Source organism: Ictalurus furcatus, chromosome 21, assembly GCF_023375685.1.
Source record: "Ictalurus furcatus strain D&B chromosome 21, Billie_1.0, whole genome shotgun sequence".
Lineage (NCBI taxonomy): Eukaryota > Metazoa > Chordata > Actinopteri > Siluriformes > Ictaluridae > Ictalurus > Ictalurus furcatus.
In genome coordinates, this window is record NC_071275.1 from 7,822,342 (window position 1) to 7,849,046 (window position 26,705).

The 26,705-nt window shown below is 40.8% G+C and overlaps 1 protein-coding gene across 3 annotated transcripts in view; it reads left to right on the forward strand.

The window, feature by feature from the left end:
* LOC128625332 (filamin-B) overlaps nt 1-26,705 on the forward strand; it is a 71,086-nt gene that overhangs the window by 25,142 nt on the left and 19,239 nt on the right. For all 3 annotated transcript variants that reach the window (XM_053653553.1, XM_053653555.1, XM_053653554.1), the window contains exons 2-29: nt 4,967-5,215; nt 5,371-5,468; nt 7,287-7,434; nt 9,822-10,015; nt 10,099-10,261; nt 11,046-11,246; nt 13,368-13,505; nt 13,988-14,114; nt 14,915-15,051; nt 15,284-15,477; nt 15,725-15,838; nt 16,019-16,162; nt 17,886-18,009; nt 18,132-18,292; nt 18,381-18,471; nt 18,556-18,725; nt 19,383-19,500; nt 19,864-20,126; nt 20,359-20,956; nt 21,338-21,511; nt 21,666-21,828; nt 22,077-22,237; nt 23,040-23,207; nt 23,347-23,470; nt 23,556-23,709; nt 25,056-25,245; nt 25,406-25,653; nt 26,233-26,313. In XM_053653553.1, coding sequence (XP_053509528.1) covers nt 4,967-5,215; nt 5,371-5,468; nt 7,287-7,434; nt 9,822-10,015; nt 10,099-10,261; nt 11,046-11,246; nt 13,368-13,505; nt 13,988-14,114; nt 14,915-15,051; nt 15,284-15,477; nt 15,725-15,838; nt 16,019-16,162; nt 17,886-18,009; nt 18,132-18,292; nt 18,381-18,471; nt 18,556-18,725; nt 19,383-19,500; nt 19,864-20,126; nt 20,359-20,956; nt 21,338-21,511; nt 21,666-21,828; nt 22,077-22,237; nt 23,040-23,207; nt 23,347-23,470; nt 23,556-23,709; nt 25,056-25,245; nt 25,406-25,653; nt 26,233-26,313 — 4,895 coding nt within the window. The remainder of the gene's footprint in view (nt 1-4,966; nt 5,216-5,370; nt 5,469-7,286; nt 7,435-9,821; nt 10,016-10,098; nt 10,262-11,045; nt 11,247-13,367; nt 13,506-13,987; nt 14,115-14,914; nt 15,052-15,283; nt 15,478-15,724; nt 15,839-16,018; nt 16,163-17,885; nt 18,010-18,131; nt 18,293-18,380; nt 18,472-18,555; nt 18,726-19,382; nt 19,501-19,863; nt 20,127-20,358; nt 20,957-21,337; nt 21,512-21,665; nt 21,829-22,076; nt 22,238-23,039; nt 23,208-23,346; nt 23,471-23,555; nt 23,710-25,055; nt 25,246-25,405; nt 25,654-26,232; nt 26,314-26,705) is intronic.

Consider the following 26,705-nt stretch of genomic DNA (forward strand, 5'->3'; position numbering starts at 1 on the left):
CTGGTCAGACCAGCTTATAAATATAACTCTATAACAAATATAACCACTTGGATAATGGTTGGCTGTGATTTTCACTATTAAAATAAGTTTTAAAGGAAAATCATTAACCCCCTGGCGTTAGTGTTTTTAATGGCACTTATGGGTTCCCCAGACCCATCATTGGAAACCATTGTAATAGCAGTTGGTAATGTGATGCTCTGGGAAGACATTTGTTTCCCCAGTCACTCTGAATGTTTCTTACACTGTCTTCTGTAGGTTTAGTGGATTTACTGGTTCCATCCATAGGATATCTTCAAGTGACTTTCCTTTTGTTAATCTCATGGCCTGTTCTGATTGGTAACACTTCTGTGGAAGAATAGACACTAAGCTAATTAAAGCCGAATCTAATAAGTACCAATTATTAAACTATGGCCTTATGTTCTAATTGAGAGCTTTATTACAATGTAACCATTGACTTTGAATCCTAATGGTTTATTGTTTCGGGAGACGAAGCCGTGCCTACTAGGTCATCACTCCCACGTTAATGGGAAGGAGAGTTTCATTTCTCCATCCATCCACCATCTTAAAATAGTTTTTTTTTTTTTTTTTTTTTTTTTTTTTTTTTTTTAATTATATAAAAGAGATGAGTCAACACACTTTTCCACAGCTATCCTTTACTTGATTGCATTCGTTGCAAGGTAGGAGGGATCTGATAAGTGTTCAGGTTCTGCTTATTTATCTGTTCTGGTTCAGATAGTGATGCTTCAGCTGAAAGCAGCATTTTAAGTTGATATTGAGCCGTGCCTGTTCCCTAGGAGAAATCAATACTGCAGCGTGGGCGCATAGACAACAAGGGCTCGGCACACTCATGAGTATCGTAACCCTTGCACATGCACCACACCTCCCTCGACCTATTCAGGCACTAGGAAGCAGAGTTGTGAGTTCTTTTCAAGTGGTGGGGTGTTTTGTTTTTTTTTTTTTTGGTTCTTGCCCTTGTTTAGTTTCTTGTTTATTTACTTCAATCATGAACATGATGTTCCAGAGCCACCAGCCTTGCCAGCTTCACACCAAGATACTAATCATTGGCTGTGTTAAAGTTAAAGAACTTCTGTTCTTCTCGAACTCAACAATACACATTTTTCCGCAAGAGCCTTTGCCTTGAATCTGTGCGCCCTTATCTTTGCATGTTGCGACTGATTGCTTTCATCAGGATCCATGGCTCACTTCCACCACAGCTAAACACAGTCACGAAGTTTAGATTTCATGAAGCCAATGTTTGGACAGAATTTTGGGTACCTTCATTGCATCACTGTTTTAAGATATTTGTTGGTTTTACTCTGCTGGTTTAGAAATCCAGATGAATTCGAGCAAAATCTACAGAACATAGTTTTGGAAAATGTCCGTTCATGTTACTAATTAAACAGGTTTTCATATCCATCCACTCTTATATTGTGGGTCTAGGAATCAATCCCCCAACCCTGGAGTTGTGAGGCACATGTGCTAACCACTAAACCACCGTGCTTACTTACTGATTTTATTCCACATTTTCACTGTCCAAGCTATGCTTTAGCGTGCTTAGCTTCAGTCCTGGTATCTGTATAAAAATATGACCGGTGGTGTTGATCACTGTCTAGATCAGAATCAGTCTACTTAAATTAATTTTGACCCTTTGAGAGAGAATGGCTTTTGAATAGTCTGGATTTCCAGCTCGATTTAGGGAATGTACTTCTGAAATATTCCATGTGGCCATTTTTACAATGGTCTCAAGCGGTAAACCTGCATAAGTAACCAGTATTTCGGTGGCCAAAAGTTGGGTATGATTTGGCCAGAGATGAGCCGTTTACTTAGTAAAGCACATTTGAATTGTATTATTGACTTTAATGTTTGGACTGTGCACATGCGAGTCATTGAAAGACAATGTTGTGGCAAGCAACAGCTGTCGCTTAAGTCATAAATGTCCTGGAAAATGATTGCTCATAGAGTTCTCATGATGAATCTTGTATTTGCTAATGGATGTATGGGATCTCTGCGATCACGGGATGATGAATGCTTAGGAAGTGTGTTGTAAATCACTGCAACTCAATTTTAATCACCCTTACTATACATATTACTGGAAAGGGGGGGAGTAAATTGGCTATTATGACTGCTACAGTGAGTATAAAGCCTCACAATTTTATGTATTTATTTATTAGCACATGCTACAGTATCATGTTGATGTTTCTGTAAATGTTTCCATGCAATATGATCATATCAGGCAAACCTGAAACTGAGAAAGAGAAACCTCATTGAACCTCACTTGCGCTGTTATGTACACCGAATGCAAGAGCTTTATCAGATCATGAAATGCCAGGAATGTGGCTAAACTGACATCTAAGAAAAACAATAAATAAATTGTTCTGCATAGTAAAGCCTTGGGTTACACTTTAACACTACAGTCATACGCAACTACGTTCATGATGACGAGTCTATTGTCAGCACTTTTCCACGGTCTCGATTTACTACCTCGGCCAGGCTTTAGTGTTTTTTACTGAAACTTGACCAATTTAAATTGGCGAAAGCACTTTTGTCACGGTTTGTTTTCATGCCGACGCTCTCATGCAGCCATGCTGCAGTTCCTGATGGAAATTCCATTAAGCACCCCTGGTGAGCCAGGGAGGTTGTGTGTGATGTAGAACCCAGCACTAATGAATTACGTTTGGCTGCATCCAGAGCCCCGGAGGCCGTCTTGGCCCCTGTCTGGCACCGCATGGCTCTTTTGAATACTTGCCAGAACGTTTTAAGCTGGCTCTTCAGACGAGTGGAAGCGTTGGGCCGCTTGTTTGCATGGCTGTGTGGACGTGATGTGGCGTGTAAATCAAACGCTTCGGGCCAGTGGGTCGGTCGTACAGGACCGACTGTGGTGGTCACAAGTTTCTCCGGATATTATCTTGTCCGGTTTTAGTTTTCTCCCTAAACTTGGTCACCTGCCGGTTCCCACCCAGCAGCTCGCAGAAGACTGCTACCAACCACCGGAGGGTGAAGGCGAACACGTCTTTCCTCCGAGGTGCGTGAAGTAAGCTGCTGAATCTTTTCGAACAGGGCAGTATAACAAACTCTGAGCAAATCTGTCCTCTTCCACATACATGAGCTCACAGATGCTCACTAATGTCCCATTTCCCTGAATTTTTTTATTTTTATTTTTTTATTTTTTTTGGGCTCCGTCCCTGAGCTTTTCAAATCGTCGAAATGCCCCTGCTAGTGTTGCTGTGATTGACAGTGGCAAGAGTAACACCATCCATTCCACCCAGGAAGTAGAGCCAGTTTTACTTCCTTAGCCTTGAGTCATGTGTGTAATCTCAAAAATGCATCGTTTCACAATTTATTACAATGTTAGTATTATATTTCAATATTCGCCGACCTTCATCAGGCAATATAATCACTACGGTGGCTTTATTTATTTATTTTTGTTTTTATTTTGAGGTACCCTGTCCTCCTTTCCCATCACGTCTTACAAAATAAAGTCTCGTCACCTCCCACACGAGCTGTTTGATCCATAATGATAATGAAAACCCAGGTAGTGGCTTGGTGTGTTGCTGCATAGCCGTGAGTGCCCTGCCTCTCTTCCTTGCCTCTCCTCTGGGCTAAAGTTCAGTTCCATTGCTTGTTTTTTTTGGTGCCTAAGAGGATATTTGAGAGAGATGGCTGATAGTGCAACACAGAGAGGGTGTTGCACACTTGTGCACACACGTGCACGCTCTCGTCAGTGGACTGGGTGGCACTTTAAGGCGTGGCCGTTTTAACTGTAGTGTTTCATCAAGGTGGTTCTAAATATCCAGCTCTTAATTGAGAAGAATAGACAAGACGTGTTTGAATCAGTCCTTATTTCCAGGAATGTGAATCTGGACAGTGACCAATCTTGACTCAAGAACTTAAGACTTTTGAAATCGCAGCTGTGCTTTTTCTTTCTTTTCATTTTTCAAGTGCAATAAACTCTGAGATAGAAACATTTACTTCTGAATGACTATTTCTTTTGCGTTGTAGTAACCAGTGGTTTGTAATGCTTCTTGCATCTAACTGATGCATTTGTCTCCCTAATGTGCTTTTTAAATGTATTAGTACAATTCTTTTCATGTTTTGGATTGTCTAATCTCTTTGGCCTTGACCTCGTCTTAGCTTGACTTGGGTTAAGTGTAGTCCTGGTCAATCAGTGCTGTCTTATTACACTAACTGCTACAGAATAATCTAACTTACTGATGTGCTAAGGGAGACATCCCCATGAAATCAGAATTTTAGTATGAATGTTAGCCTTAAGGTTATGTATAATCGAGTGTACTCAAAAACAATGACTCAATTCCCGTTTAGAAGACGCACGTATTCAAAACATACGGTCTCTCTCTAGCACAGAAACGGCTCAATGATTTTGACATCATTCTGTACTTCTGCTTCTCGTCACATTTTCGGTCCCATCAAACGCTCTTAACAATCTGAAGTGTCCTGCCTCCAACGTTATAAAAACTTAAAAAAAAAAAAATTTTTTAAAGGGGGAGGAGCCACTCAGTGTGTCCCGCCCTGACTTGTTGTTTCAGTGGAAGTTACGTCAACACGCCGAGTAATGTGGTGTCTTTCAAAGTACTTCACTGGGACTAAATAAGAATAAAATGATTAAAAATGTGATTGTTTAAATGAAATTGGGGGAGGGGGAAAAAAAAAGCTAAAGTAAATACATTTAAAATGTTTTACAAAATAATATTTAAATTCAAGAACTTGAACAATTAAGTTGAGAATTATACGTTTAAAAATTGATAAATATAAAATTTATGAAACCATCCAACTGAGTGGATGGTTTCATTCTCTGGCTAATAATGACTGATTTGTCAGACCATTCTGTGTACTTTCTTTACTGTACAAGAAGCCTGTAGTGGTGCAAAACAAGTTGTTCCATTCACTTCTCTAGTTTCGGAGTTGCCACTGTGCGCTTACGTGTGTGTGTGTGTGTGTGTGTTTACAGACAGTAAAGCGATTGTGGACGGAAACCTGAAGCTGATCCTGGGTCTGGTATGGACGCTCATCCTGCACTACTCCATCTCCATGCCCGTGTGGGAAGAAGACGAGGACGAAGAGACTAAGAAGGCAACGCCCAAACAGCGGCTTCTGACCTGGGTCCAGAACAAAGTCCCCGACCTGCCCATCAGTAACTTCAGTGACAACTGGAGGGATGGCAGGGCTCTGGGAGCTTTAGTGGACAGCTGTGCACCAGGTGTGTGTGTAATGGAGGTGATGCTTGTGTGCTCATGTTCCACTGGTTCATTCTGAACATGACCTGTAGAGATTCTGTGTATAGCACATCCAACGGTGCAGTTTTAAAATTTAGACTGCTCATGTGTCTTTCCGTCTCTCCTCTCCCTGCGTTAGGTTTGTGTCCCGACTGGGAGACGTGGGACCCTGTGAAGCCAGTTGAGAACGCTACAGAAGCCATGCAGTTGGCTGACGACTGGTTGGGAATCCCTCAGGTGAGCAGCAGTGTGAATGACCCTAAACCCTCATCCACACAGTGGTCGCTCCCACGTGTGCCAGATGCATGCCAGGGTTAAGTGGCACGTTGTGGTCTTTCTGGTCGACTGAACTTTGTCCTTAAATAAGGTGCGACTCTTATCTGTAGCCAGCGTGAAGGTGTTTTTCAATTCGTATTTACCATGCAGTGTTTCCGTTATCTAATTTGAACATTTTATTTGTTTTAGAGGAGGCTGTCGTTCCTTTCATCAATGTTTTGTTACATGCCCACACCCAATCACACCTTTGCAAACAGAAAGGTGTGCAGGTCAGAGTAAATGAGCACACACCCGTTGGCCTGTCTGTTCATGAAAAATAAAGGGCTAGTATGTATTTATGTATGTATGTATGTTTTCTTTTTGTTCTTTAAATCCTAGACTACATTAGTGACTGCACTGCACAAATGGTTTGTTGTCTTTCCTATAGACATTTCTCACCTTATCAGCAATTTGTAGCATTTCAGTGTGAGATGGCCCAACTTTTCAGGAGGTTTTTTTTTTAGTTAGCACGCTATTGGGAAATGCAACTAGTGCACAGCACTCCTGTGTACCCACGAAACCCAAAATGTAAAAGACCATACTATTTCTAAAAATGCTTAAATGTTGTTAATGTATGAATAAAATCTATATTTCGATGTACAAGATTCTATATGAATGAACAAGGGATGGGTACCTTATAATACCAAGATCATATAATGTATTGCATAAAATGTTAATATAGATAAACATTTTTTACATTGTTTATATTCCATTTTATTACCATTAATGTCTTGCATAAAATTTTTAATAAAGCTTTTTTTGAATTTCACAACATAGTCCCTCCAGGATTTTGCGATGGCAGAAATGAGCGCAAAATCGAGCAAACTCGGCAATATTCCGGGAAGCTTAGTGTAAAAAAATTTACCGAGATTTTCCTCCGATTCGGACCGAGATGCGTCACGTGACGTCACAATGCGCACTCAGCCAAAGCCCTCTTCGATTCATGTGTCAAACGAGTACGGCTAAAAAGTTTCATTTACCAACAATCGTGACCAAGAGACTGTCCGAAACAATTTTGTGCAACTTCATTTTCGCCAATTCAAGTAGTTTTCTGCAAAAAAAGTACAAACACAAGCAAAATCGAGCATTTTTGCCCGCAACACTCGGCATAAAAATTCCGTGAGATCCTGTACAGACTGACACAATGTTAGTTTTGTTAATTTCTTTTTGTTTTGACAATTATAATAATTTTAATAGAATAATAAAATGATTGCAACGTCTTAATGTTAGTTTAACATTTATTAACGTTGTATTACATAAAATGTTGTTAAATAAAATGCCATTTAAAACTAACACTTTCTTAATTTTTCTTTTAAACTTCAATAACTTAAATACTTAAAATGTATTAAATAAAATATAAATACTAATTGCTTTGTTTCAGAAAACAGGCCTACCTTTTTAGGTGGGGGGGAGTAGAGAAGAACGCTGTTTTATTTGAAGACCATGTGAAATTTGAGAGTTCACTGTGTTGCAGAGGTTTTTTCTTTTGTTTTTTTTTTTTCTTCTCTCATTGTAGATTTTTGATAGTTTCTTAAAGTTACACTCAATACTTTTGACACAAATGGAATTCCCTACAGTAACTGTTTTCACACAGTCTGCACACTGTAATTCTAGCACCCTAAAGCCCCCCCATTGATGATAATGGATATATTTTAAGGTTATGGTTCCTGTGGTGAAGGCATTGTGCATGGAGTGTTTCATGTTAACAGCGTCCATTACTGTGTGGTTGTGCTTCTCCAGGTGATCGCTCCTGAAGAGATCATCGACCCGAGCGTAGACGAGCAGTCTGTCATGACTTACCTGTCGCAGTTCCCCAAGGCCAAACTCAAACCTGGAGCACCTCTCAAACCCAAACTCAATCCTAAAAAGGCCCGTGCTTATGGTCCAGGTAGGATCCTTGGATCAACTATTTTCTCAATCTATGTACATTCCAGCGTTAAATAATAAACCTATGATTTTTGTATTTCCTTTAATCTGATTTGATGCCGGAGTTTGTGGTTTTTATGAATTTATACGTTTTGAACCTATACATTTTGCAAAATAGGAAAGTAAGTTGAGCTTGAAGGTGTTGAAGGTGCTGGTCTCCTTCCTAAACACGTGATTATAATATACATATCAGTTATAATGAAATGTCTCTTCATTATTTTAGAAACTTGAATCTTATTAGCAGTTGGAACTTACTTAACACAATACTTATTAGTGCAGTTATTCCTAGAAATCTACAGAGCATGCACTACAGTGTTGAAGTTCTGTGGCATTCCTCATTAGTAGCATAAAGGGAGTTCTTTTTAAACAGTGGAGAAGATTAACTTCTAACCACTAGTGAGCTTTATTTAATCGTTTTCTTTTTCCCCCTCCTCCGTGTTGTACTTGGACCTGACAGCCCCTTCGCCTCGTATAAAACACTGCCGTGTAAATATGGTACGGCTCTGTAAGATTTCGTACACGGTTGATGGCGCGTCAATAAACGCAACCCCTAACCTGTTGTGAAATTCTTCAGGTCTGCAAAAGCAGTAGCTAATGCGTTAAGACATTTTTGCCTGTATTGCTGCTTTTATTCTCGTGCCGTGAGGGCCCTGTTAAATCTGCTGTAGCAAAATGGCTACCTCTGATGAACCGTTAACTTTCTCTGTGGCAGGATTTTTAAATAACCCGTGTGAAGTCTCTGTAGAGGAATAATTCAGGCTAGTTTACAGTACAGCATGGGCATTCGTCACTTTAATGTCGCGTCGGCATTACGTAATCCCCTGATCGTTTCCTGCAAGGCCTGTAATTTCAGCGGTTCATTGAAAGCACAAAAGGTCAAACTTTCTAAATCATGTTAAGGCTGTTAGCAAGAAGCTTACTTTAATAATGTCCGCGATCTTTGTTTTTCACAAAGCCTCGGTACAGAGTTGCTCAAGCAAGCAATAAACTGCGTTTTCTTCGGTATACTGTTACTCAAGGCGTAAACTCGGACACTGAACCAGAGCTTGGACTCTGCTTACTGCAGCGAGCGTTATTTTGGACATACAGAAGCGACCGATGAAGGAAACGAGTTGTACGTTGGTTGAATCTTAAAACATGCAGTTTAGCTGAAAACCGTCTGTGATTAGATCACGTGCTGTATAAACTGTTCATTTGTACATTAATATCTATTAGACACTAAAGCCATATCCACATTTTGCCATTACCATACATTGATAGTTGTGTGAAAAAATAAGTACACCCCATGGAAATGGTTGGCTTTTTTTTTTTTGGGACAGTAAACATTTGATCATGTTTAAAACAGTGCCGATTAATAAAGGTGATGCACTCTATCAAACGAAACATGGAAAATTGATGTTTTTAGTAATTCTCACAATTTAAAGGAACAAAAAACAAATCCGATGCAAGGAAAAAGTACGCCCCTGCATGTGCAAAAAAGCCAACAATTTCCACTTATTTTTTCACATGACTGTTTTATGATCCTTGTTAAGACATATAAATAGTTTTACTAGAGGTCGCCCGATAGAGGGTGTTACCCATAAGTTATAACCGATTAATCAATCGATAGTTTTTAAAATTGATGCTGAACGATACCATTCAAAGTGAAATATTGCTGAACTTTAACGCAAATAAATGGTACCGATTGTACCATAATGTACTGTACAACTGTAATATTTGTTAAAGGTTAATATACATTCATATTTATTTAATTTAAAAGTACATAAAAGATGTACAACTAAAAAGTAACTGCAAAGAACGAATAAAAATGGAGCATCCAAAATGAATAAAAGCACACTTCAAATAACATGATAAAATGTCAGCAGTTGTTGGGTTTGTTTTGTCCCTCCCCTCCTTGCCTCTCGTACTGTATAATTACAGCGGACCCTTCTCAGTCACTTCCAGAACAGGGAAAATTATCGGTGTGGATTTTTGCAGATAAGAGTTCCAACAATCATTGATCAATTGGTCCACCTTTAATATCTCTCTCTCTCTTTAATGCATCAAAAAGGAAAATGGAAGAACCCTGAGTAATACAATTAAAGGAAATTCCTGGTCATTAGTCCCAACAATGGCCGTGTGTGTGTGTGTGTGTGTGTGTGGTCCATAAGGTTCACTTAATGTTCTGCACAGGATATTCATCTGTTCTAGACCTTTGTTCAGGCACCACTAGGTACAGTGTTAATTGACTTTCCAGTCTTTGTTGGCGTCATGGATGTCTATAGATGGGGGAAAAGACTTGACATTTGTTTTTGTATACACAAAGTTGTTGATCTTGATTTGCATCTCGTACTATTTTTCTCTCGTCAGGTATTGAGCCGGTGGGCAATAGAGTGATGCAGCCGGCCATGTTCACTGTGGACACGTTCAGCGCGGGGCAGGGACAGGTCATGGTCTACGTCGAGGACCCCGAAGGTAGGAGGGAAGAGGTCAAGGCCGTACTCAACGAAGGCAAAAAGACCTACAGTGTGATGTACATTCCTCAAGTGATGGGACCTCACAAGGTGAGTTCAAGGTGATCTAGAGTCTATCTGCTTATTTAGAGTGTAGAAGACTCTGAAACACGGCTTCTGTGTCATCTCTGCAGGTGACTGTGCTGTTTGCTGGCCAGGAAATTCCCAAGAGCCCTTTCGAAGTGAACGTGGACAAGGCTCAGGGCGACCCCACCAAGGTCACAGCCAAAGGTCCTGGGATCGAGCCAGTGGGCAACATTGCCAACAAACCCACTTACTTCGACATCTACACAGCAGGTCTGTCGGCTGTGTGCGTTGATATGGAAAGTCAGTACATGATGTAAAGGGATTGTGTAGACTACAAATTCCCTGAGGACCAGGAGCGTATTCATGTCGTGTCAAAATGATGGTGATTGCCAAAGTTTCCGACTTATAAAATTCGCTCAGGTCTCTTTTTCGGATCTAATTAAACGGAGTTTGACGTCAGGGTTCCACCGTTTAAAGCAATTAGGACTGTAATGACAGGATTTAACTTGGTTTTAATGCTTGTTTTTTTTAAAAAATTTATTTATTTAAAAAAAAAATAAGATCAATGTAGTTTAGCTTACTCTTTTAAACTTTCTATATTCAAACATACAGATAAAAGAATCTAAATGGTTTGTGTAACTGCTAACCATCATATAGGTGTTTATATCTGAGTGTGTGTAGTCATAGAAACGACTCCTTACACAACTTGTGCTCTGAAATGAGATGGAACGACTCGGACTGGAATCCAAGTCGTCATCTCGTAATTACTGTAATTCTAACGCGATGTGAACACACTAATATTTGGATGGCAATGTATACATCTCACACACACGCGCAAGCATCAAAGAGTTGTATGGGTGTAGATTAGAATCTTGGGTTTAGTGAACGTCTGTAATCTTTCGCAGGGTTTAGATTGGACCAGGAATGTAAGTGCATGTTATACTATTCCCTTTTGTTAATGCCGTCATATACTGATCATGTGTGTGACTAGTGTATTTACTGTCAAACCAGTCTGCAGCTCAGACTTCACCTCTTCAATGCGTGTATGTAACAGGCGCTGGTATAGGAGATGTGACAGCGGCAATTAAGGACCCCCAGGGCAATAAGAACACCGTGGAGGTCATGATCGAGGACAAGGGCGACAGCGTGTTCCGCTGCACGTACAGACCCATTCAGGCCGGTCCTCACACAGTCAGTGTCATGTTTGGAGGAATCGCCATTCCCAAGAGCCCTTACACTGTCAGCGTTGGTCCAGGTATGCATGTCATTTTAAAGATCTTCACAGCTTTCCAGGTTACTTCACAGGGCTAATCACATTTGTCGTGAATATTAATTGGACTTATTGTGCTTTATCTCTAAGAATTATGCTTGTAGTAATTGTGTTCAGCTGATAGTCGGGATGTAACAGTACATTGTGATGCATTTGCTTCAAGCGATTTATATGCGATTTGTCATAAGCATTGTAAGACATTCATGAGTATATGAGGTCCTGCATAAGGAAGATCTCAACACAACCATATATATATATATATATATATATATATATATATATATATATATATATATATATATATATATATATATATATATATATATAAAAAAACATTTTAGAACAATCACATTTAACAATAAAACACGGTTGCTGAATCTGACGATCAGCTTATTTGTGAGTCGTTAGTTCGTGTGTCTAGAACTGCTCCAACATAGAGGTTGATTGTGTAAGCCAGTGAACCAGATTGCTGGCGAACCAATCCAGAGTGCTTGTAAAACACCAAATTCCTTCTCTCTGAGGCAGCTTTTCCAAACCAGGTTAGCGTGCCGCACTTTGGGCTTACAGGAAACTTAAATGAATTGATTTTCCCAAATAGAAATGACGCACTATCGTAACAGTAATTAATGAGACTTTTTTTTTTTTTTTAAAGTTTTTTTGCTGTTCATAGCCGAACAGTGAAAGCATTGTTTGATTTACTAAGAGATGACTACGTGATTATTTGCATTGCTCTTCTCCGTGCACGTTGTGTCTAGCCTACAGACTTTAATCTGTTAATCACGAATTACAGAACAAGGAAAAATCTACATTGGCCAAGTTTAATGTTTGGGGCCGTTAATCACTGAAATGCATCAACCTGAAGTTTGTTGTAGACTCTTAATATTTGTATCATTAATATTTGGGCCTCCAAAAAACAAACCTACAGTGGTGTTGGAACACTTAAAGCTGCTTTAATCACGTCTCTTAGCTTCCTTACTACACGTTCCTGTAAAGGAAGTTTCTCTGTAAAGAAACGGTCAGGAAATGCATAAACATGCACACTAGTTATTTTACATGAGGACTTTGATGCTTAAGAAATCCATAAATTTTGCTCAGATGCATCAAATAGAACAGTTTTAAAGCACCGGTTTTGTTTTATGATGTACGTTTTATAATCATTTCAAGGACCTGCTCCTTGTGTTAAAGCTACTTTACTCTTGTGTTGGTATTTCTGGAATGTTTATATACCAGTACTGAATGGTAGACGGAATAGTCAGTAGCGTCCGGGGTGCAAACACGCCTTTGCCGAATCTAAACAAACCTGATGCTAAATATGGAGAACACTGAAGAGAATAGCAAGAGACTTGCACTTGTTCTTCCTGATTATACAGCATTGAGGCTTCTCTGATAGGATTGTGCTCACTCTCTGTATGAGTGTGTGACGCGTTCTAGCATTGCAGATCCCCAATTTGTGAAACACATTTGGATAATTTAAAACCCTCTGTGTGTGTATGTGTGTGTGTGTATATATATATATATATATATATATATATATATATATATATATATATATATATATATATATATATATATATATATATATATATATATATATAAATAAATACACACACGCACACATTATTTATATATATATATTTTTTTCTTTTTTAAATAAACCTGATGGAGAATAATCATTTTGGCTGCTTGTAGCTCTGTAAAAATTGCATTCCAACTAGACGCTGCATAAAAATTGCACTGCTAGTCATGTGTGTTTGAACTCCTGGAGTTTTTTTTTTTTGTTTTATTAAGTTCAATCACTAATATTGCCACAGATCTAAACAGGTGGGTAGAGGGACAGATGGATGGAGGGAGGGGGAAGATGAATGGTGGAAAATATAGATGGATGATTAAAGGGAGGGGAAACTAGATGGATGTAAGGTGGGAGGGGAGGATGGCTGGAGAAAAGGATGGGTGGAGGAGGGTGAAATGTATGGGGAGAAAGATGGCTGGAAATGGATAAAGCACACTTTATTAATCCCAGGGGAAACATTTGAGTTGACGTTTCCTTCTGTATGTCTAAATGTAATTGTGTTGAAAAGAGAGACTGAGTACATGGATGTGTTTCAGCGTCCACGCCCAGCGCTTGCCGAGCAACCGGCAGAGGCCTGCAGCCCCGAGGTGTGCGTGTACGCCAAGTGGCCGACTTCAAGGTGGACACAAGAAACGCAGGAAGTGGCGACCTGAAGGTCACAGTAAAGGGTCCTAGTAAGTATCTTGGTCAAATTGTCTTTTTAGCATTACTTTTACTCTAAGAATCTAAAAAACACAAACATAAAATCCCTCCCTTAAATTTAGCCCAAATAGGACTATATAAATGTCTGCATTGATAGCCTGGTTGAGCTCAGACTGCCTGTGACCGCTTTAGCTGCAAGTTCATATGAAATATGACCTGACTCGTACAAGAGCAGGCCAGGGTGGAGGTTCCCCGGCCATCTCTGGGCTCTCGTTCCCAGATGACGACATTCTAGCCGAGTCAGCAGGCTTTATGCCAGGATGATTAATGACCGCGTCTGACTCCGCACGTCGCGGCAGCTTTTCTGAATAAAATGGATACTTGCTGTAATTATGCTGCATCCGGTAGTTGAGGCCGTTCAGTGTCTAGTCATGAGGCACGTTTGTGATACCTTTTTTGTTAGTTGGAAGATGCTAATATCCTGATATTACAGAAGTTTATTCTGTCTTTATAGAAGGCCTAGACGAACAGGTGAAACTGAAGGAAGCTATGGACGGCGTCTATGCCTACGAGTACTATCCGAATGCGCAGGGCAAGTACACGGTGAGCGTCACATGGGGTGGCCAGCACATTCCCAAGAGGTGAGTTTCCACAGAGCAGTCTACTTGTGGTGTCTGTGGTAGGGCAAGGTAGGAAGGGGCATGGCATTACATCATCCTTTCCTGTATGTGTGTGTGTGGGTCTAAGCTTGAAGAAACAGTCCCATAGGGAACTCCTCACATACACAGCCTGTGTGTTCATTTATGGCAAGTGGGTTAATGTAGATACATTTTAACCATGCTGGTTCGTTTTCATTTCCTGACAACTGTGGTGTGTTGGGAAAGCTTCTGTGCTTCTTTCATACTGCAAGGACATGTGCTGACATTCCTATAAAAAAAAAAAGAGCATTTATTAGGCAGGACGGTATTTTCCATGAGACCACAACTTAAAAATTTGATGCTGCATCCGAGAAGTGTGGGCGGGTCTGGTTTAGGGCATCAACCTGGTATTTACTCACAAATGTACTGGCTGAATTATTGGCTCGATGTGTGTGGGGTGATGTCATACATGGCTGCCCTGACAGGCTCCTGCCCAAACCTGTAACTGCTGCCCCACAGCACCGTGCTGAAATGCTTCAGTGAGGGAAAGGGAAGGGGGAGGCTGAATTAATACAACTGGCCTCTTTTCACCTGGACCTTCCTCACTTTCACACCTACATGCCTGTGGGATTGGTTATCGTTACCCTGTTAAACATTCACCCTGCGGTCGTGACCTCTGTTGGAGCCATGCTGCTAGAATCGGTGTCTGCTGCTGAACATTGTTTGTGTTAGAGTGCAGTGCAAGTAACTTCAAAGTGTGTACATGTGAAATTTTTTGACTCTGGACTCCATTATTGGTTTAGTCCTTTTGAGGTTCTGGTCAGCCCTGAAGCTGGACCGCAGAAGATCCGAGCTTGGGGCCCAGGTCTGGAGGGAGGTGTTGTGGGAAAGTCTGCTGACTTTGTGGTAGAGTCTGTTGGCACAGACGTGGGAGTGCTGGGTGAGTTTGTTTTTGTTTTTTTTTTATTTAAATTTTCTTTTATGGCCTCCTGATCATTTAACGCAAGAAATTTTTCAAGAATTGGAGTAAAAATGATTATTAAACTTTTTTTTTTTTTTTTTTTTTTTTTTTTAAATTCTATTTTATTTAATATAAGGGTGTAACTTCTGGCTTTCCAGGTCCAAATTATGAAAGCTTTTATTAAAGCTATCCTTTTGTGCCTTTCATGCAGGCTTTGCCATAGAGGGCCCGTCTCAGGCCCGGATCGAGTGTGATGATCAGAACGACGGATCGTGTGACGTCAAGTATTGGCCCACTGAGCCTGGGGAGTATGCCGTCCATATAATGTGTGATGATGAGGACATCGAAGAGAGTCCGTTCATGGCTTACATCATTCCTGACAACAAAGCGAGCTATCCTGACCAGGTACAAAATAGGCTTCGTTAGTACCACTTTCCCAACACAGGCAGTGCTTGTTATTGTTATTGTCCCGTGTTGTAGATGATTCCAAAATGAGAACTCTGTAAAGCATTCTGGAAAGTTTAATCTTCCTTTTATTCCAGATTTGTACAAGTTATATGAAACGCATATGAGCTAGATACACATTATATATTATATCGATTCCAAACTTTTCATTTGTAGTGTGCATTATTATTATTCATAATCTATTCAGGTTAAAGCCTATGGTCCAGGTCTGGAGAAGACTGGTTGCATCATCAACAAGCCTGCAGAGTTCACAGTTGAGGCCAAAGATGCCGGAAAGGGTCCTTTGAAAATCCTTGCACAGGTGAGTCCAATATTAAGAAAAGTTATAGGTGAGTTTTTTTTGTTTTTTAAAATTTTATTTATTTATTTTTACAAATAACTCAAAACGGCCTTATATTCAACATATTTGTATATATGCACGGTTTACTAATGTCCTAAAGCTTTAGATTATCTTCACCCATGTTTTGTGTTAACATGCCAGAACGCTGACGGCGAGCCAATTGACGTGAAGGTGAAAAGTAAAGGAGAGGGCGTGTACTCCTGCTCCTACACTCCCACTGCCGCCATCAAACACACGGTGGCGGTCACCTGGGGAGGGACCAACGTTCCTAACAGCCCTTTCAGGGTAAGCCCTCCCGAGCCCCAGAGCTCCACAGTTCCCACTCCCACTAACCTCTCTGCCGAGATCACTAACCTAACGGAGTGTAAGGTGAATGAGGTGAAGGCTCACCCCATGGCGTCCGAGCTGCTCGAATTGGACGGGCTGGCGGAGCCTTACATCCCGAAACGCAAACCCGTCATTGTTATTACCACCTACATTGAGGAGTGTCACTCTGTTTCTATCCTTTAACTTGGCTTGAGGCTGCTACATGGAGTAACAAATCCACTTTTGCTAACAATTGTATTAATGAGCAAAATGGTATTGATCTTTCTTTTCATAAAATAGAATTGATTTTTTAGTATTTTAACAAATCTTGCTTTGTTTACAAAAAGATTGACTTTTTTTTTTTTGATTGAGTGTTTTTGCAGTTTAGTCTGACTAACAAATGCATTTGTGTAGTCAAGTTTGTTGCTTTTATTTCTTTGTTGAAATACATTTTTAAACTTTTTTTTATTTATTTAAACTATTTCAATCAGTCCCTCCAGGATTTTGTGGTTTCTGGCAGAAATGAACTCAATCAAGCAAACTCCGCAATATTCGGAGGCGCTTGCAAATTTTCGAAATTACAGCTGGTACGCACAGGTTTGGGCCAAAATGCGTCACGTGACATCATCACAACACTCGTTCAGCCAAAACCCCCTTCGATTCATGTGCCCCGAATATGAGTACAGCTAAAAGGTCTCATTTACCAACAAACATCACTGTGAAACACCACGCAAAACAATCCCGTGCATTTGCTATTTCAGTATTTCATGTTTTCCTCAAAAATTAAACCGTGCAATTGCAAATTTTGAAAAAAAGCCAAAGCAATATCGAGCATTTCTGGCCGCAACAATCTTTAAAAAAACAAAAAAAAACTACTGTGAAATCCTGGACGGACTGTTCGATTAAGATTGAAATTTCTTTGACGTTGTTTGATTTGCTTATAACGGAATGTCGAGGAAGTGTTTACAACTACATAGACTTGACTGAATGTAATGCGAAAACACGACGTTTTCAAATGTCATGCCTATCGATCTGACTGAAACTTCGAGCATCTGATCATCTTAATATCATTAGTATAAACGAATTGAGATTTTTGCTTGTTAAATCATTAGGAGGAAGCACTTTTGCAATTAAAATGCACTTTTTTTTTTTTTTTCCGGAAACTTGTTAATGACTGAATAATTGTAAATTTAATATTTGTATACTTAAAATAAATTTCAATGAATAAAATAAACGAATGAAATAAATTTCAATGCAAGGCATTTTCTGTATTTGCATCTCATTGTTTGGTTCATGTGTCATAACTTTTTTTATTATTATTTTTTATTTATTTTTTCTTTGTTTGTTGTGGTTCTCTATAACCAGCTGCACATGGTGTTTTAAAAGGAGCAATAGGTAGCAGTATTTTAGTATTTATCGGAAGGTAAACATGTGAATGTTCCGTGGTGTTTTTACTCATGCTTGCAAAATGTTCCACAGAACAATGCTGCTCTATGCGTCAGTGGAAATGCCTTTTGTTTTCTGCAGTTGAAGTTCATATCCTGTTTCCTACACAGAATTGTAATCAGGGGAAGTGAGAAAATGCAGCTTATTGCTCCTTTAAAGTCATGCAAACTATGTAAATGGTACATGATCATTTATATATTGTATACATTTTTTTAGCTTTGTTCTTAAATGTAACTTGAACACAACTGTGTCTTAGGTTCAAGTTGGAAAGGGCAGTCACCCTCACAAGGTGAAAGTGTTTGGTCCAGGAGTGGAGAGAACTGGCCTGAAGGCTCAGGAGCCCACACACTTCACTGTGGATTGCACAGAAGCTGGGGAAGGTAAAGACACACACACACACACACACACACACACACACACACACACACACATGCATGCACATGGCATTTTATGCCTTGTTTTAAGTGCTTATATCATTTGAATGGTCTTTCCCATGCTGTAGGTGATGTCAGTGTGGGTATCAAGTGTGACGCCAACGTGATCAGCGATAAAGAAGAAGACGTCGATTTTGATATCATTACCAATGCCAACGACACCATTACAGTGAAATACATCCCACCAGGGGCTGGACGCCTCACCATCAAAGTCCTTTTCACAGATCAAGTAAGTGAGCTCATTGATTATGGCTTTCGGATAACCACTGGAATTGGAATATTTATTTATTTATTTATTTATTTATTGTATCATGTAGGAAATTCCTGCGAGTCCGTTCCGTGTCAAAGTGGATCCTTCACATGATGCGTCCAAAGTTAAGGCAGAGGGTCCTGGGCTCGCTCGAGCAGGTTGGTGTTTGTGTCCACGTTGCGTTTTGGGTGATACATTTTAGTACTCTAGTGCTATTTAAGAATCATGCATTCTTTCTACAGGCGTGGAGAGTGGAAAGCCCACTCATTTCACCGTTTACACCAAAGGAGCAGGGAAAGCACCACTGGATGTGCAGTTCTCTGGTCCAAACCAAGGACAAGCTGTGCTAGACTTTGAGATCATCGACAACTATGATTATTCCTACACTGTCAAGTACATGCCAGTTCAACAGGTATTGTTTTTATATAAAAAAAACAGTTCAAAAGTTTACATACACTTGATTCTTATTCTTTGTAATAGTATTAGAATAGAATAGTACTCTTCTTTGTGATGGTTGTTCATGAGTCCCTTGTTTGTCCTGAGTCGTTAAACTGCCCACTGTTCTTCAGAAAAATCCTCCAGGTCCTGCACGTTCTTTGCTTTTCCAGCATATTCTGTATATTTGAGCCCTTTCCAGCAGTCGCTATATGACGTTGAGATCCATCGTTTCACACTGAGAACAGCTGAGGGACTTGTACATGACTATTACAAAAGGTGCAATCACTCATTAATGCGACATGATACATTAAGACACAGGGGGTGTAAACTTTTGAGCAGGATGATCGTTGTAAATTTTGTCTTTTGGGAACCATGTAACTATCTTATGTAGCTTCTGAGGGGTGGTACTAAATTGAAAAAATAAGATCTTTTAAACAAATTAAAAATTTACACCGATTATCCTGTTCAAGTTTACACCCCCGTATCGTGTTGCTTTCTTGAGCATCAGTGAATGTTTGCACCTTTTTGTAAAGGTTGTGTACAAGTCCCTCAGTTCTATTGACTGTATGTCAATAGAATGTGTATTTATATCCATATGTTCTCTTCAGCTCACGTTTTTGTGTTCCAACAGGGTGAAATGGTGATCATTGTGACTTTTGGAGGAGACCCCATTTCTAAAAGCCCTTTTTCTGTGGGAGTGGCAGCACCGCTCGACCTCAGCAAGATTGAAGTCGATGGCTTGGAAAGCAGTGAGTTTTCTTATTGGCACATGCACGTGGCTTTGTGGTGCTTAAATTATTTACTGCCGGTTCCATTGCCAGGGATGTGGTGTCTGATTTTTTTTTTGGGGGGGGGGGGGGGTTTTGGTCACCGTTCTGTAACTTTCACTACATACTCGTGTTTAAAAAGGTTTCGTTTCCTGCATCAGAAAAGTTTTATTAGTTGTGTGGGGTTTTTTTAAAAAATTTTTTTTATATTTTTTTTTTTGGAGGAGCAGATGTGACCAATGGGTATCTTTTGTAAAATGAAGCAATGCTTTACATCAGCAGGCTCCAGTAGTTTGATGCTGATGTAAATTATTTTATACAATATATCAATTCTGACCGTTTCAGGAGTGGAGGTCGGCCAGGATCAGGAATTTGTAGTGGGTGCTAAAGAAGCAGGCGGTCGCGGCAAACTGGAAGCTCGGATTACTGGACCAACAGGCAAGTCTGTGCCGTGTGTTGTGGAGCCACAGCTTGGTAAAGGAGCCAGCCTCGTCAAGTACATCCCAAAAGAGGAAGGTGCCTACGCTGTAGAGGTCCTCTATGATGGCAACCCAGTGCCAGGGAGCCCCTTCCATGTGGAGGCCATGTTGCCTCCTGATCCCAGCAAGGTGAATTATTATATTTAATCCCACAAAAATCTAATGCATCATTTGTGATTTAAAAAAAAAAAATACTCTATCATGGATGTATCTCAGAACTTGCACTACATTGTGTCCTCATAATTTTTGCAACATATTTTTTGCACATATATGCATATACATGTCTTTATGTTGTCTCTGGACATCTTTGTAAAGATCAGCGAGATGGCTACGAGTTAATGTGTTGGGTGTTCTTTTACAGGTCAAAGCTTACGGTCCAGGGTTGAAAGGAGGTTTGGTCGGGAATCCTGCGGAATTCACGATCGACACCAATGGAGCTGGAACAGGTGGGCTTGGTCTGACCGTAGAAGGGCCAACTGAAGCCAAAATCGAGTGTTCGGACAACGGTGACTGCACGTGCTCGGTGTCGTACCTTCCCACCGAGCCTGGTGAATATCTCGTTAACATCCTCTTCGAGAACGTCCACATACCCGGGTCTCCTTTCCACGCAGACGTCGAATACCCCTTCGACCCCACGAAGGTTGTGGCGTCAGGTTCAGGCCTGAAACGCGGGAAAGTGGGCGAGGTCAGCGTGCTCAACGTGGACTGTGCCAAAGCCGGGCCTGGACGGTTGACGTTGGAGGCTGCGTCCGATGCAGGCTCCAAGGCTAAGACTGACGTGCTGGACAACAAGGATGGCACTTACACGGTGACCTACGTGCCTCTGTCAGCAGGCATGTACACACTGATGCTAAAGTATGGAGGGAAGACCGTTCCAAACTTCCCTGCCAAAGTGGTGGTGGATCCAGCAGTTGACACCAGCAAGGTGAAGGTGTTTGGACCAGGAGTGGCTGGAGAAGGTATTTCCGTTTTTCATGTTTGAATCAGATTTCTGATTTCACATGCATTGCCTTGCCTTTTGAAATCTCAATATTTTCCTGGTTTCCATGGCATCTCATTCAGACTCGCCTTCTTTCCCCTAACCGGCTCTTTTATTATACAGACATGTCCGAACATCTCCATGTCTCATTATACATTGGCATCTAGAGTTTCCAAAAAAATCTCTGAAAGATTAGTTATCCTTCAAAGCATAAGAATAATGACACACATTTATGAAGATTACCTTTTAGAATAGACACTTATCTTTTGTGGGTTGTTCTCATGCCTGTTTTCTCTTTTAACTCGTTCCTCTAAAAATTATTTGGTTTAGAGTTGAGCACTTTCCCTTTTTCACCCTGCAGGCATCTTCAGGGAGGCTACCACCGACTTCACCGTCGATGCTCGGGCTTTGACCAAAGCGGGAGGGCAGCACATTAAAGCTCAGGTTAAGAACCCATCCGGCGCTACCACAGACTGCGCCATTGCTGATCAGGGCGATGGCACTTATGTAGTGGAGTACACTCCGTTTGAGAATGGTACAGTCCAAAGCATGATCTTGTACTCTCATTATTGCTCAGAATATATTCCACCTTGCCATGTTTATGTTCAGATGAGTTAAAGATGATGCCTAGCTGTTAGTGAGTGTTTTTATGTGTTGTAGTAAGCTCATAATGTATTGTTGCTTGTTAGGTGTTCATGCTGTGGAGGTACTCTATGATGAGACTCCTCTGCCTAAGAGCCCCTTCCAGGTAGCGGTAAGCGAGGGTTGTGATCCCACTCGGGTTGTAGCTGAAGGCCCTGGATTGGAGGAAGGGCTAACTGACAAACCCAACAAGTTCTCGATCATCACAAGGTGCCTCACCCCTTTTTAATATTTAAAAAAATAATAATTTTTTGGTCTTGCAAACTGCTGCTCTAAGTTTGCATCTCAATGTTTCTAGATCTAAACTTTAAAGCAGCAGTTTTTAAATTTATTACTTTTTAAAACTTCTGTTCTGAGTTCATTTAATTGTTATATGAACACTAAGAAATTACCCCCCCAAAAATTACAAGGTCCAATTACAGAGCAGTTAAGATCTGACATTGTGTCTGATTACACAGAGGAGCTGGTATTGGCGGCCTGGGCATCACGGTCGAGGGTCCGTCAGAGTCCAAGATGTCCTGCATAGACAACAAGGATGGAAGCTGCGATGTGGAGTACACTCCTTACGCTCCAGGACCTTATGATGTGAACATTACATATGGAGGACAGCACATTCCAGGTATATATGGTCCTGCAGTGGACTGGTGTCAGGTGTTTTTTTGTAAGGATCACAAACGCCACATATGGTGTTCGTACCGTTACTGCAGCGTTCCTATAAATACTAAAAGAAATAACAAATAGAACCTTGTATGAAATGCACTTGTGTATAATTTAGGATTCATGTTGATCTGTATGAGTTGTATGATGGACAAGTGTTTTGTCAGGTTCAGTACAAACAAAATGAAGCATCTTCTCTCCCCCCACCCCCCCTTTTAAATTTTTTAATTTGCAGGCTTGACTGTGATCGACAAACCTTTCAATAAACAGAATCCCGCTTCTCGCTCAACTTTATCTCGGGCCTTAATTTAGTTCTATGGTAAAGTCTTAGCTCACAACTTGTTGTTCTATAAATGTCTGATGTAGTGCCTTTTTCTATCCTTGGTGGTCAATTTGCAGAATGAAAGCTACTTAATTTCAAGGATATTAGTTAACAATTCAATTGCTGCGTAAGCCAAGTGACGAATGAATTTAGATTGATGGACATTTCTGTAGGTGTTCTGAATGCTCAGATATTAAGACACTCCCTGAAAGTCCCGCCCCCTCCCCCCTCTCGTATTAGTAACGTTTTGGCCGTTCTCTTGTCTTGACTTATTTTCCTGCTTGAGAGATGCGCTGACGTGACATGCTCACTGTGTCAAGGTAAATGTATCTGGTTACTTTGTTTATGGTCGGTTCTAAGCTCAGGGAAACACATCGCTTATTAAATGTAGCTTCATTTTTGATATTCAGTCTGTCGTCCTTTTTTTAAATTCCCTATTCAGGAAGTCCGTTCAGAGTGCCAGTGAAGGACGTGGTGGACTCCAGTAAAGTGAAGCTCTCTGGGTCTGGAGTGGGTTCAGGTGTTCGTGCCAAGATCCCTCAGTCTTTCACCGTGGACTGCAGCAAGGCTGGAATAGCACCACTGTCTGTAGCTGTAACCGGTCCTAAAGGTGAACAGTTTATGTATGTGTGTGTGTGTGTTAAAGGAGGAAGAGAGAAATTTCTTAGCATATTGTACATTGAGTATATGATCTGTATGAGTAAAGCCTGACTAGACATCTAATTTATTTAATCATTGCTTCTGTTCAGGCGTGGCTGAGCCAGTTCAGGTAAAGGATAACGGAGATGGAACACACACTGTAGCGTACACGCCTTCTGTGGAAGGACCGTACTCTGTAGCAGTCAAGTATGCTGAGGAAGAGATTCCACGCAGGTAGCATGACCGTTTTCCAAAACTTGCATTCAGTATGCTATAGCTTGTAACCTGTAATCACCTTTCCACACTTTGCCTTTTTCAGCCCGTTTAAACTGCGTGTTCTGCCCACACACGATGCCAGCAAGGTTCGTGCCAGCGGGCCGGGACTGACTACGAGCCTGCCTGCCAGCCTTCCTGTGGAGTTCACCATCGATGCCAAGGACGCGGGCGAGGGCCAGCTATCGGTCGAGATAACGGTGAGTAAGCCCCAGTGTGGAAAACTACTAATCCTCACAGATTGAAAAGAAGGCAGAGTTTTCTGCCGTGATGTACGTGTTCTCTCTGCAGTGGCGCATGGTAGTTTGTGAATTTTCTCTATCTGCATAAATGACCTAAAACATCAGATTTTAGGTCACACAAATCCTAAAAGTAGACTGAGAGCCCAATTAAACAAATGAGACCAAAATATTATATGTGGTAATATATTATTGAGAAATTATTCAGTATGTATTATACATAATGTAATGTTTTTTTAATGGTTAAATATATTTTTTTATGTCTACAAATAAAATGGTATGTTACTTATTTTTCATACCTTATTTTAAAAAAAGGTACATTTTAATTGATGAATAATTAAACATTCAACACTGAAAAGGTGAAATAAAAATCTGTAAAAATATTCAAGATTTAGTATAAAATGTTGCCATCACACCAGACTCCAGCTTGTATTCAGGTTGTGATAACTTTTGTTGCATATCACAATCTCAGAAAGGCATATTGTAACATTGATCAATCTATCTATTGAATTTATTTATCTTGTTGTTATTTATTTATAAGATCTAGCCACTGGATAAGATATTACAGTACTTGGAGTTAATGGAAAGTAAACATAGTTGGCTGTTTTGAATTGTCTCCTTTTCAAATGGCCTCTTCCATTTAAGGTAGGCGGTTCTTGGCCATGCTTAGTGTAACACACAAAATACCCGACTCGAGAGAGCCAGAAGGTCTGACTTGTTGGTGTAATTGAAATAAAAAGACTCGACTAATTTCCAGTACATTTAATTTCAAGCACTAATCATTTTTAGACTACTGCATGCTATGGACTCGCAGTGTTTGGTGTTCATCATCTCTACTGTTTAAGCTCCTCTGGACTTGTTTTGAGAAATGACCACATTGCTTGTCCGTTTAAATTGCTGCTCTAGGTCCAAAAAGACATCCCGGGATTAGTATAATGGACCAGTAGTAAGTGAAATTGATGTCTTATTAAAGCCAAATGCAGTCTTTTTTAAGCAGATGTGTTTTTGAATAATTTCCACTAGAGAAATGGGCCTTCTCACCCCCCACCCTCCTTCACTGTCTGGAAAGCGATGAAGCACTACTGCATGATTATAGAGGTTGTAATCTAGCCAAAGCTGTGCTCGTATCCTTGTTTGCGAACTTGTGCCGAGCTCGGTTCACACCTGGAGCTCTGCGCTCCCTGGCTCGAGGAATCGTCCTGCTTCTCTGCGAGTTTTCTCCTGATCTTAGTCATCCTGACGCTACTCTTCTCTCGACAGTTTGAGAATAAACACATCTGTGCTGACGTGCAAATTTGATTCTTCAGGATAAGGACGGAAAACCGAAGAAGCTCAGCGTTCAGGATTACCAGGACGGGACGTACAAGGTGTCCTATGTGCCGGACAAAGTGGGGCGGTACACCATCGTCATCAAATACGGAGGCGACGAGATCCCGACTTCTCCATATAGAGTGCGGGCAACTACTACAGGCGATGCTAGCAAGTGCACGGTCACTGGTAAGACTAAACCTCAGCAAAAATAAACAAAAACCCCCAAAGAATATAGAATTTTTCAAAAACCATTGACGACATATCTTTAAATGTATCATCAGGTTTCTCAATGTAGTATCAGTAATAGTCATGTGACGAGATTCTTTCCATTTGATCCGTTTTGCAGGCCCTGGCATCGGGCCCACCATCGGCATCGGAGAAGAGGTGGGCTTCGTGGTGAACACAAAAGGCGCAGGGAAAGGGAAGGTCTCCTGCATCATCATCACGCCTGATGGGACCGAGGTGGAGGCAGAGGTCATCGAGAACGAGGACGGTACCTTCGACATCTTCTATACCGCGCCAAAGCCAGGAACCTACGTCATCTACGTGCGATTCGGTGGAGAAAATATCCCTCACAGCCCTTTCAAAGTCATGGTGAGTATCAGCTACCAATAGCAGCACATCCCTGTAGATAGAGCGTGTGTGGAAACTGTAAAGCGGAAAACATCTGGAAACATCTGTTTATAAATCTTTTAGTCAGTTTATATAGGGATGAATACACAAGTGACGGCAATGATCGATCACGATAATACATGCATTTGGAAATGCTTCATTCTTTTGAATGCTGCGAGTTTGAAAACAATTTACTCTGGTATTGGATCGGAGTGTAAATCCTTTCTTCAGATTGCGCTGGTCTATGGGCCCTGCGTTTAAACATGAAACTGTTAAGCAAAAAGACTGTAATAGCTTGTTTTAATTCAGTAAAACTCGCACGTGATGCTAGCAGATTTGATCGCAGAAATGAACACATGGAGCTTGAAGTTATTCAAAATTACTGTGGATTTGGGCCAAGATGAGTCATGTGACTTTTTTTTTTTTTTTTTTTTGAGGGGGGGTTAAAATGACCAAAATTGCAGATTTATACTGACTGTAAAATTGCAGTGTCATTTCACAGCACGTATGGTTTTCTCGTTCCAAAGTGCCGTGTGTGTAACCTGTGCTCTCATTTCCCAGGCTACTGATGAGGCTCCTTTGCTGCAGCAGCAGTCAGTCCAGCAGAATCAAGTTGCTCCAGACGCCGGCTTCCAGCCCTGGGTACACATACACCCCACACTCCCTCGTCCTTCTCATCCATCTCTCCTCGCTACTTTACTAGGGGAGCCCCGGACGCACTACTGCCGTCACCACTTCCTCTTTTCGGCCTGTGTGCTGACCTCCGGCCTGGCTAGATACGCACACTATTTCATCTCTCTCTTTCTTTTCCCATTACTCATGTTCTCCTTTGTAATGGAAATGATTTTCATGCAGGTCTGCCTTGTTTTGACATGGTTCTTTTCAGGAAATGGCTGTGCGCTCACGGCTCATCTCCTTTCCAATTCCTGAATCGAGACTCTGTTCTCTTCCATGGCTGAATTTCCTTGGAAACCTCTATGCTAGTATATTTTTCTTTCATGCTGGAGCCTGAGAAAACATGATCACAGGCCTTT